The sequence below is a fragment of the Anabrus simplex genome, chromosome 2, assembly GCF_040414725.1.
Source record: "Anabrus simplex isolate iqAnaSimp1 chromosome 2, ASM4041472v1, whole genome shotgun sequence".
Classification (NCBI taxonomy): Eukaryota; Metazoa; Arthropoda; class Insecta; order Orthoptera; family Tettigoniidae; genus Anabrus; species Anabrus simplex.
In genome coordinates, this window is record NC_090266.1 from 1,238,560,261 (window position 1) to 1,238,573,423 (window position 13,163).

At 37.7% G+C, this 13,163-nt stretch overlaps 1 protein-coding gene across 5 annotated transcripts in view; it reads left to right on the forward strand.

Annotated features, from left to right (window-relative positions):
• Positions 1 to 13,163, forward strand: part of LOC136863422 (32 kDa beta-galactoside-binding lectin) — a 297,029-nt gene that overhangs the window by 170,198 nt on the left and 113,668 nt on the right. For all 5 annotated transcript variants that reach the window (XM_067139833.2, XM_067139832.2, XM_067139831.2 and 2 more), the window contains one exon: positions 7,488 to 7,618. In XM_067139833.2, the coding sequence (XP_066995934.2) occupies positions 7,488 to 7,618 (131 nt within the window). The remainder of the gene's footprint in view (positions 1 to 7,487; positions 7,619 to 13,163) is intronic.

The window sequence follows — 13,163 nt, forward strand, 5'->3', positions numbered from 1 at the left end:
TTACTGTTCTGAAAGCAATATTAGTGTCATATTTCTTCAGTGTGTTCGCGATCTGGTGGACGGCTGGGTTATTGTATGTAAACGTGGAGTAACTAGTTTTTTTTTAAAAGGTTTATCCGGAATGAGATTCGTGGATAGAGTATATTTAACTTTATTAATCAATCGGTTAAGCATTTCAACTTTGAACCCATTGAGTTTATCCAAGTTCCTTGTATAGTTTAATTCAATTTTTAAGTTGTGAGGAGAGATTGGAATTTTCAAAACTCTATGTATTAAATTATAGAATGACGCCTGTTTTTGAAAATTGGGATGTTAAGAGGAATTATTTGAGGTGCCTAATATCAAACATGGACATGCGCCACCTATATCAAAATTGAGTTAAGGATTGATCCTTACAGCATTTTTAATGCTCTCTCTGAATTAGTGGTCGGTGTCTTTCATAAAAGAATATTTATACGTAATTTTTTAACATAGAAATGTGAAGTTTCTTTCATAATCGGACACCTTCAAACGTAGTTTTTATCAAAAATGGACATGAACGTTTCAGCCAATCATAATGCTACAAGTGACATCAAACTGTCATGGCGACCAGAGAATTTTTATCGACATCTTAAGGAAAAAAGAGGAGGACTGTTTTTTAATGTCCTATGATTGCCAAAAGAAACTCGTTTTGCCAAAATTAAGTGATCAGTCGGCTTATTATTCCAGACAACTTTACTGTTACAATCTGCCTGTTGTAATGGGCACATCTCAAAGCAAACTGTGCCCTGATAATGTGTCTGTTTATACGTGGCTGGAGAATGAGGGAAAGAAATCATCAAACAAAATAGCATCAGCGGTTGTCAATGAGTTATGATCTAATGATTTACAAGGCTTTGCTTCAGTCAAGTTGATTGCTGATGGCTGCGCCGGCCAAAATAAAAACAGTAATATGTTGGCAATGTGTGCAAAGTGGCTTACACCGTATGCACCATCCCCTGTTGACAAATTAAAACTGGTATTTCCAGTTACTGGACACTCATATTTGCCTACAGGTAGGATTTTTGGACTCTCTGAGAAAGACCTTAAAAAGATGACGACCATAGGAAGTCCTGATGAATATCTTGAGGTGTTCAAAATGTATGGTACAGTGAAAGTGATCTTTCTTACACATTTCAGTTTTCAACATGCGCTACATTGCGATTTCTTCCACATCTAAGGCTTTATTGAACACTCTATTTATTGAATCTACGCTAAACAGCTCACGACTACAATCTACTACAAAGATTATTCTAGAAGGAGGCACAACACCTCTATACTGATGCTTCAAGCGCCTTTTGACCTTATCACGCAACCACTTGGAGTTAAAAACTCTACTGTAATTGTATGTACCTGATTCTCAATCAACAACGTTCGAAGATTTATTTTTTGATATTTTAATTAATCCATGCTTCATTAATATAAAATAATCTGTACAATCCAAATGTATGTCAGATCATTATGACTATGTCTCGTTCTACAAATAACCAACTTGTACTTGTACAAACACTAGTATTCATTTCTTGTACATATAATACTATGACAAGTTCATTACTGAATTTTAATTGCATTTTAAGCACCGCTTTCTCCATAGACTAGATTTTTATGACTGTTTTATCTTGTATTAAAGCATGTATTATACATGTATGTTAAAGATTGTACAGTATTGGAATGGTGGTTTTTTAATAAATTTGTTTGAAACTTTTACATTCTGTACTCCAATACGGCTATCATAATGAGACTCATAACATGTAAAATAACTTGAAATTGTCATGACATGCACCCATAACCTTATTTTTGTCACAATTTAGTAAGTCTCTAGAGGGGATGCTAGATGCTTGTTACCCCCCCCCCCCCCCTCCCCCCCCCCCCCCCCGGGCTCAACGGATACTCACCGGACCTCACCAGTCCAGACCAATGGTCTTTTCGCTGGCCTGGTCTTGTAAAGATAGCCTTGGCAACCTTGTAAAACATGCTGTAGCATCGTCCAAGCCGGGCCACGTTGGATCTGCAACCTGTGTTTCGCGAAGGCTTGGCAGAAGTGTGACAGAATTCACAATTTTTTATTTATTTATTTATTTATTATTATTTTTTTGGAAGTTGCTTTACGTCGCACCGAGACAGATAGGTCTTATGGCGACGATGGGACAGGAAAGGGCTAGGAGTGGTTAGGAAGCGGCCGTGGCCTTAGTTAAGGTACATTCCCAGCATTTGCCCGGTGTGAAAATGGGAAACCATGGAAAACCATCTTCAGGGCTGCTGACACTGGGGTTCGAACCCACTATCTCCCGAATACCGGATACTGGCCGCACTTAAGCGACTGCAGCTGTCGAGCTCAGTTCAGTTTTTTAAAGAGAGTTTCAAAAATTGCATTTCAGTTGTAAATCTCTATTTACACAAGAAATTAATCACAGTTCGAAATACTGATTTCATTTCTATCCATTCTGTGACAGGAGACCACCGGCGTTGTAACTCCTCGTTCAGTAATTTAATGATTATTTACATTTTATCAATATGAAAGACTAATACAGACTAATACACCATTGCAACAAAACAACTTGCCACAATACATAAATTAATAGGCCTATATATGTTACAATGAAATGCGATCATATTTCTCAATCACAAAAAAAGATAAAAGGAACAAACGAACTTACCTCCTTACTGCAATTTTCACAGACTACCATTCCATCCGTAGTGAAATTGGGATTCCCTGTGATCCACTGCTTCAGCCAGTAGGACTTCGATGATTTTTCTTTGGGCATTGCTGCAAACACACTTCATTTCTTATTCCACTTCACAATAAATCACAACACGTTCTGAACCAAAAGCGCACGCGTAGAACAGTTCGCATCGGGTTGTGCAACATAGTTCGACGTTGACTGGTTCTCGCATATGCCTTAGGAGGTTGGAGGGGTTGAAGGCTTCCAGGTCATATTGTTCCTCGTTTCTTCTGATGGAAATTGCCCTAGAACTATTTCTGGCGACTTCTGAGAATTTCCATTGTTGTTCGTGGGGTAAACAGATATCGAAAAAAGAGAAGATAATTCTGTCGAGCACACTAGCTACAATATAATGCACTGGAAGAAAATAGGCTTTTTTAAAAATACAGTCAAAAGGCATCAAATAGGCATTTATACTCCAAATAGGCACAAACCCCTTAAATAGGCATTTATAGGCACAATAAAACCAACAAAATACAGCTAAAAAGACCCTAAAATGGATTTATATCTCAAAAGCCTACGTTTCTGAACACAGGAATAAAATAGGCAGATAGGCAAATTCCCTTCTCTAGTCATAAGCTTTCTAAATATCAACAAGTGTCATCACTATGCCGTTTCCAAACTCCCATCTTTTCTCCATGATATGTATTAATGTAAAGATCAGGTCAAACATAAACTATACTGTTCTTCTTCCATTTCTCCTTCTAGCTTCCTGTGCAATTCCTTTTTGCACCAGACTGTCCCAAACTTTAGTCCTGGGAACACACTCACATGCATTTTCAGTGATTGCATTAAACTAAATATATTTTTGCAGAATGTAATATAATGTAATAGTTTCTGGGAACAATATTATGAAATATTTAAATGTGAAAACATTTATGCCAGTGTTTTTTATGTAATATCGCAGAGTAAATATATTGTATAAAATATATCTATCTAGTACTTTATTTAGCTTGCTAGCCACAAAGTCTCCCGCTTTTGCTTCTCGGATACATGGTCGCTTTGAACATTTAGGACTCGTTTAGTTGGATCCGAAGGCTGCTTTAGTGTAACACAAAGAGGCATATGACATGTGAGAGGGAATGGACCTCTTCCTTCTTCTTGCTGTATAATAATATTTTTGGCTTTACGTCTCAGTAACTAATTTTATGGTTTCCAGGGACCTCATTCTGTGTAAGGCTCTAAATACATACATACATACATACATACATACATACATACATACATACATACATACATACATACATACATACATACATACATACATTATCATTATAGACTGTTATGCCTTTCAGCGTTCAGTCTGCAAGCCTCTGTGATTTGACTAAACATCGCCACAATTCTCTATTTGCAATTAATGCTGTGGCCTCATTTAGTTCTATACCTCTTATCTTTAAATCGTTAGAAACTTAGTGTAACCATCATCATCTTGGTCTCCCTCTACTTCTCTTACCCTCCATAACAGAGTCCATTATTCTCCTAGGTCACCTATCCTCCTCCATTCGCTTCACGTGACCCCACCATCGAAGCCGGTTTATGCGTACAGCTTCATCCATCGAGTTCAATCCTAAATTAGCCTTTATCTCCTCATTCTGAGTACCCTTCTGCCCTTGTTCCCACCCGTTTGTACCAGCAATCATTATCGCTACTTTCATATCTGTTACTTCTAACTTATGAATAAGATATCCTGAGACCACCCAGCTTTTGCTCCCATAAAGCAAAGTTGGTCTAAAAACAGACCGATGTAAAGATAGTTTCGTCTGGGAGCTGACGTCCTTCTTACAGAATACTGCTGATCGCAACTGCGAGCTCACTGCATTAACTTTACTACACCTTGATTCAATCTCACTTACTATATTACCATCCTGGGAGAACACACAACCTAAATACTTGAAATAATGTACCAGTTCTAGCTTTGTATCACCAATCTGACATTCAATTCTGTTGAATCTCTTACCTACTGACATCAGTTTAGTCTTCGAAAGGCTAATTTTCATACCATACTCGTTGCACCTATTTTCAAGTTGCAAGATATTAGACTGCAGGCTTTCAGCACAATCTGCCATTATGACCAAGTCGTTAGCATAGCCCTGACTGATTACTACATTCCCACCTAAGTGAATCCCTTCCTGCCACTTAATAGGTTTCAGCAGATGATCCATGTAAACTACGAACAGCAAAGGTGAAAGATTACAGCCTTGTCTAACCACTGTAAGTACCCTGAAGCAAGAACTCATTCTACCATCAATTCTCACAGAAGCCCAATTGTCAACATAAATGCCTTTGATTGATTTTAATAATCTGCCTTTAATTCCGTAGTCCCCCAGTATGGCGAACATCTTTTCCCTCGGTACCCTGTCATATGCTTTCTCTAGATCAACGAAACATAAACACAGCTGCCTATTCCGCTGATAGCATTTTTCAATTACCTGGTGCATACTGAAAATCTGATCCTGACAGCCCCTGTGTGGTCTGAAACCACACTGGTTTTCATCAAACTTCCTCTCGACGACTGATTGCACCCTCCCTTCCAAGATGCCAGTGAATACTGTGCCTGGTACACTAATCAGTGAGATACCTTGATAGTTGTTGCAATCCTTCCTGTTCCTTTGCTTATAGATAGGGGCAATTATTGCTTTTTGTCCAATCTAAAGGTACCTTACCAACACTCCATGCTAATCTTATTATTCTATGAAGCCATTTCATCCCTACCTTCCCACCATACTTCACTATTTCAGGTCTAATTTCATCTATTCCTGCTGCCTTATGACAGTGGAATTTATTTACCATCCTTTCCACTTCCTCAAGCGTAATTTTACCAACATCATTTTCCTCCTCCCCATGAGCTCGGCTGTTCGCAACACCACCAGGAAGATTTTCTTTTACGTTCAGATGATGTTCAAAATATTCCCTCCACCTCTCCAGTGATTCCGTGGGATCTATTATGAGTTCACCAGAATGACTGAAAACACTGTTCATTTCCTTTTTCCCTCCCTTCCTAAGATTCTATATTACTGTCCAGAAAGGTTTCCCTGCTGCATGACCTAGCCTTTCCAGGTTATTACCAAAATCTTCCCAAGACTTCTTTTTGGATTCAATAACTATTCATTTTGCTCCGTTTCTTTCACCTACGTACAATTCCCTGTCTGCCTCAGCTCTTGTTTGGAGCCATTTCTGATGAGCCTTCTACCGAGCTCGATAGCTGCAGTCGCTTAAGTGCAGCCAGTATCCAGTAATCAGGAGATAGTGGGTTCGAGCCCCACTGTCGGCGGTCCTGAAGATGGTTTTCTGTGGTTTCCCATTTTCACACCAGGCTGTGCCTTAATTAAGGCCACGGCAGCTTCCTTCAAATTCCTACGCCTTTCCTCTCCCATCGTCGCCGTAAGACATATCTGTGACTGTTCAACTTAAAGCAACAAAAAGATAAGCCTTCTTTTTACTTTTACAAGCTGCTCTCACTTCATCATTCCACCAAGATGTTCGCCTCTTGCTGTTTCTACTGCAGCATCTCTGTATGCCACCCATTCTGTTTCTACTTCCTGTCTACTGTTCGAAACTTCTCACTAATCATATCCATGTAGTTCTGTCTAATTTCCTCGTCCTGGAGATTTTCTACCCTTATCCGTTTGCAGACAGATTTCACTTTCTCTATCCTAGGCCTAGAGATACTTAGTTCACTACGGTTCAGATAGTGGTCTGTATCATCGAAAAATCCTGGAAAACTTGTACATTCTAACAGATTTCGAGAATTTGAAGTCTGTTAAGATATAGTCTATTATGGCTCTGGTACCCCTAGCCTCCCATGTGGAGTGGTGAATAGCTTTATACTTGAAGAATGTGTTCGTAACTGCTAAACCCATACTAGCACAGAAGTCCAGCAAACGCTTCCCATTCCCATTAGCTTCCATATCTTCCCCACATTTACCAATCACCCTTTCGTATCCGTCAGTTCTATTTCCAATTCTCGCATTGAAATCGCCCATTAGCACTATTCTATCCTTGCTGTTGACCCTGACCACGATGTCACTCAATGCTTCATAAAACTTGTCAACTTCATCCTCATCCGCACCCTCACATGGTGAATACACAGACACAATTCTTGTCCTAATTCCTCCCACTGACAAATCTACCCACATCATTTGCTCATTTACGTGTCTAACAGAAACTATGTTGCGTGCAATGGTATTCCTGATAAAGAGCCCTACCCCAGACTCTGCCCTTTCCTTTCTAACACCCATCAAGTGCACTTTATAATCTTCTATCTCTTCCTCATTATCTCCCCTTACCCAAATATCACTTACTCCTAGCACATCCAGGTGCATCCTCTTTGCTGACTCAGCCAGTTCTACTTTCTTTCTTCCATAAGCCCCATTGAAATTGATAGCTCCCCATCGAATTCCATTTTGTTCGCCAAGTTGTTTCCAAGGAGTCCCTCGCCTGTCAAATGGGAGTGGGACTCCGTTACTCCCATAGGTCCGAGGCTTGCTTAACATGTTCTGAGCTCCATCAATTCATGAAGCAGGATGCTACCCTACTTACACATAGTCCAAGTGAGGATCTCTCCTCTAACGGGTTATGGACCATCGGTGGATTGTATAGTCCTAGCCACCTGAGCACAAAGAGGGCCACGATTCAGAATATGTCCAAGTTGCCCACTCCCATTCCATAGCTACTCTCAGGACCACTTACTAGGCCACTACACCATGAACCAAATTGCTAATAATAATTGTTCTGTTGATGTTTCAGATACATGAATTACCATGTGAAGTGAGCTCTCCAGGAAGATTACCTGTTCCTTTCAAGGCACATCTAACAAAACCGTTCCTTCCTGGCTCTGTACTCCTCTTGAGTGGCAAAGTGCAGTGTCTGGCTGATCGGTAAGGAACATTTTCAAACTAAAGTCATTGCCCTGTAAACTGGATTGGTTCATTAGCTTACTTTTAGATACTGAAATATTGGGGTAGAAACGGAAATATTACAGAATATTTTAAGACTACCAATTACCCGCGGCTTCGCTCGTGTGGATTTCATAATTTGATGAAAGTAATCATTCCTCGGGCATTATCTGAAACTTCCTAAAGTATAAAAACTCACACAAAAATTGAGTTTCATTTACCGCAGAAATTCTTTGTAAACCATGTTTGTGGTATTACCTTTTGGGGCTAAGACGACCATGCGACATAGAACTGTACATGTGAGAAACAGTATTCTCTCAAGTCGAAAAAATAAGTATACATTTCATTATTTTTAAAGGAGATTCCAAATACCTATTCCCTCATCTGTAACATCTTCAGTTTTTGAGGCATACATAAGAATTCCCATAAAAAGAATTCAACCCTTTGATCAGTCCTTCCCCACCCCATCTAAATGTATTTTCCGAAAACAAAAATACATATTCCTTTATTTTTTAAGGAGATTCCAAATACCAATTTTCAAGTCTGTAATTTCTTCAGTTTTTGAGATGTAAGTATCCTCATAAAAATAATTCAACTAATTTTCACTCCTTTTCACCCCCCGTTAAGTGCCCTCTCCGAAAAGAAAAAGGTACACGCTCCTGTACTTTTAAAGGATTTTCCAAATGCCAAGTTTTTTTTGCTCTAACATGTTAAGTTTTTGACATATAATGTAGTAATACCAGTACTCGTTTTAAAAATTCACCCGCTTTTCCAATTGTTTTCAGCCCCTTACGAAAACAAAAAAGTAAATGTTTCATTATTTTTAAAGGAGATTCCAAATACCAGTTTTCATGTCTGTACGTCTGTAACACCTTCAGTTTTTGAGATAAATGTATACTCATTAGAATAATTCAACTTCTTCTTCACTTCTTTCCACCACTCTCCCGCCTTAAGTGGACTTTCAGAAAACAAAAAAAATATGTGTTTCTTTATTTTGAAAGGATATTCAAAATAACAACTTTCACATCTGTAACAGCTTCATTTTTAAGATACAGTATTCTCATAAACACATTTCAACTCCTTTATTTACTTATTTTCAACTCCACACCCCTTCCGTTGATTTTCCGAATAAATTAAGGTGTGTTTCTTTATTTTTAAAGGAGATTCCAAATACTAACTTTCACACCTGTAACATTTTCATTTTTTGAGATGTAATTCAACTCCTTTATCAGCCCCCCCCCCCCCCCCACCCCCCCTTTCCAACCTGTTAAGCTGATTCCCCCCTCCCCAAAGTGCGTGTTTCTTGACTTTTAAAAGAGATTCGAAATACTAATTTTTCATGTCTGTAACATCTTTTTATTTTTTGAGATATAAGTATCCTCGTACAAAGAATTCAACTAATTTTTCAATTAATTCACCTCCCTTAAGTGGATTTTTCAAATACAAAAGATTATGTGTTTCTTTACGTTGAAAGAAAATTCCAAATACATATTTTCATATCTGTAACATCTTCAGTTTTTGAGATATAAGTATCCTCATAAAAAAAATTCTACTCCTTTTTCACTCCACCCCCGGCCATTAAGTTGGTTTCACACCACCCAAAGGAATGCGTGTTTCTTTATTTTTTAAGGAGATTCCAAATACCAATTTCCACATCTGTAACCTTCAGTTTTCAGATTTAGTTTCTCCAGGAAAGAATGAAATTTTTTTCACTTCCTTTCACACTCCCCACTTAAGTGAATTTTCCAAAAATAAACAGTATTCGTTTCTTTAAAAGAGCTTCCAAATACCAATTATCACGACTGTAACACCTTCAGTTTTTTAGATATATATATCCTCGTAAAAGGAATTCATCTCTGTTTTCATTCCCCCCCCCCCCCCTACCAAGTTGATTGTCTCCAAATGCGCGTTTCTTTATTTTTAAAGGAGATTTCAAGTAGCAGTTTTAACGTTTTGTAACACCTTTAGATATTTTAGTGTGTATACATACATTATCACACAAATAATTAAACTAATTTTTCAATTCGTTTACCCCCTTCACCCACCCCCCCGCTGTTAAGGGTTTTGTCCGAAAACCAAGGAATACGTGTTTCCTTATTTTTAATAGAGATTCCAAATACCAATTTTCACGTTTGCAACAAGTTACGTTTTTGAGATATACTGTAGATGTGCTATTTTTAAAAAATCACCCACTTTTACAGTTCCCCTTAAGTGGATTTTCCAAAAAAATATTTATGTTTCTCTACTTTTACACAAAATTCCAAATACCAGTTTTCAAATCTGTAATATGTTACGTGTCTGGGATAATTTGCAGGCCTAGTCTTTTTAAATATTCACCCCGTTTGTCAGTCCTGTTCACCCCCTATTCTTTGGATTATCCAAAAACACAAAATACTTTTTTCTTTATTTTCAGAGGAGAATCCAAATACCAATTTTAATATCTGTAACACTTCAGTGTTATAGATATGACTCCTCATAATAGGTGTTCAACCACTTTTCCCCCTTTTTTTTCATCACCCCAATGATATTTTCCGAAAACAGAAAAAATACGTGTTTCTTTATTTTTAAAGGAGATTCCAAATACCAGTTTTTACGACTGTAAACTTTTAAGTTTTATTGATATAGATATCCTCATTTACAAAATTTACCTCCCCCCCCTTTTCACCCCCTGAGCTATGGAATATCCAAAAATCCTCCCTTAGTGAGCACCTACACACTAATATAAATGTATTCCCAAAATTTCATTTCTTTATGTCCAGTAGTTTTGGCTCGGCAGTGATGAATCAGTCAGTCAGTCAGGACATGTTATTTTATAAATATAGATGAATAAGTTCAATGACATTTGTTTCAAAACTATTTGTTTTATCAAGAACTCTATATGGGTTTACTTTATCTGTTAATTCTTTTTTGTAGTGGAAGTCCTTTTGTTTTCAGTTCTGACTTAATGCATAAACTTTTAACCCTTGCCAAGCGGATAAGTTTTTGCTTGTGAGCGTAATTATTTTTTGTAAAAATATTTTTATTCTTTTTTTTTTTTTTGCTATTGGCTTTACGTCGCACTGACACAGATAGGTCTTATGGCGACGATGGGACAGGAAAGGGCTAGGACTGGGAAGGAAGCGGCCGTGGCCTTAATTAAGGTACAGCCCCAGCATTTGCCTGGTGTGAAAATGGGAAACCACGGAAAACCATCTTCAGGGCTGCCGAGAGTGGGGTTCGAACCACCTATCTCCCGAATACTGGATACTGGCCGCTCTTAAGCGACTGCAGCTATCGAGCTCGGTTTTTTTTAAATTCTTAACACACATGAACATGCAAATATGTAAGTACTATAAGGTTTATTAAGTCATTCATACCTGATTTCAGGAGGTGAACTTGTAGGTATCCATATAATCTTGAAAAAATAAATCCTTAACTGCTGGTTTAGTGCAAAAATGGCACAAGGCACAGCACAAAGTAGTCTCGATTAAGATCGCTAAACAACTGAGCTGTAATTCACTTTCTACCCTACTTCACTGTGACTACTGCTTTAAAGATTGAACTGGCAAATTCATTAATAAACATGTACAGTAACAATCTAACTAGTATTTGATACAATTTTATACACATGATGTGTCTTCCATGACAGTTCAGAAACTTTCACTTGTGTGATACATTTCAAAGCATGTAGCATTGTGCAAGAATGGCTTTGCTGTGCAAATTTCACAATAATAAATAGTCTTTTTTCTTACTTTTTGGGCCTTACAGACAACAAAGGCCAGAGGACCCTGTTTTCATCATCTGTGTCTGCTCTGTCACGTAGATTATTTTTGCACTCACTTGCAACAATTTCACTTTTCTCGCTTTCCCACTCATCACTCATTTGCAGATTTTCATCATCACTCATACCTACCAAGTATTCCGTTTTTTCCGTAAAATGTACGGATTTTGAATATGTTTTACGGTTGTACGGATGAACAATGTTATTGTACGGATTTTGAATATGCGCACTTGGTTTCGCTTTCTGCGGTCAAATCGGATTTGTTTGACTTTTGATAGTAGATGGTAATACGAGATGTTGTGTTTGAAATTCGACCGGTAAATGTATCGATAATCACATTATCCATTATCACCATGCTTCTGTCACCTGTTCGATCTCAATTGCTACTTCATTCAATGAGATGTTTCCAAACAAGTAGCAGACTGCGATTTGAAGAAAAGAAATCCGTGAAAAGTAGCAGGCTGTGAATGTATTTAAAGCAACTTTAGTAATTGCGTCGTGCTTCGTAGCAGCTGAAAGGCTTTGTTTGCGTGCGTGTGTAACATTGACGGTAGCTCAAACTCGTGGAATTGTGTGACGAATTTGTAAGTGATTTAGTATTTTTAGTGACGTTGGTAATGAGTTACTAACAAATGATATTGTCAGTCTTTTCGTGAGCCTTATTCTGCTTAATTTCCTTGTTTTATACGATCACGGAAAGTGTTTCCAGTGTTAAGTGAAAAAAGATGAGCACTCGTCGAGATATAACTTTGTGTATTTATTTCCATGGTTGATTATAACGTATACAGTAAAACCTCGATGCATCATTATTCAGTGGGCTGGAAGAAAATGACGGTGGATGCAGGAAAGCTATAAATGCGAGCAACATAAAAAATAGGGGGAAAGCAGAATAATAAAGTACGGGTACTGTATTGGGACGTTTTTCGTTATGTAAATATATTATTATTATAATTATAATATGAACAACAATAATGGCGCGTGGTCTCTGGAGTCGGGTGCAGGTCTTTCGAGTTGTCGCGTGATAGGCGAGCCACGCGCATATGAAAATGCGTCCCTATATGAGATGTATTGTAATGTTTAAATCGGCAAACAGACAGCCAGAGACTTACAATAATTGAAAATCTTCCACCTTTTTGATACTTTTTATTTCCTTTTTAGCAAATTATTAATTATAAACAGTACTTGTTTCGTTCTCACTTGAGAACATCTTCAGCTGTTGTTAAGCTTAGGTGATAAGATTGATACTGAAGCCTCCACCTTATCAATACATTTATTTACATACTATCATTCACACTACCAGTTTTGACCCTTCAAGGGTCATCCTCAGCTGACAATTACAAATATGGTTCTTAAAACATCACAATGGAAAATATTCTACAGTCGTGACAATTGTCCAATTCAACAGACCGTCTAAAACAAATGATACAATTAAAATAGTAAAATAAGTCCTCTCTTCTTGGATTGTAAAAGGGTAGCTTAGTAAAAAAGGACATGTCACTTGCAAATGTTTTTGTTGTTTTGATCAGCTTAAAAATTGAGACTTGCAATGCTATGTATGCACTGATAGTAGTATTCTTGAAGTGTCCACTATTTTGCGTTAAAACTTATGGCTAATTGATTAAAACATTTCGAGGGTTTATTCTTGTAATAACTATATTGTTTGTTTCACCGTGTTCCTCTGCTGGTAGTATGAGCGTCTTGAAGTGACTTGGACACTGTTTTTGAAGAGTTGGGTAGTTGTCTAGTGTTCAGTTCGAGGCATATTCA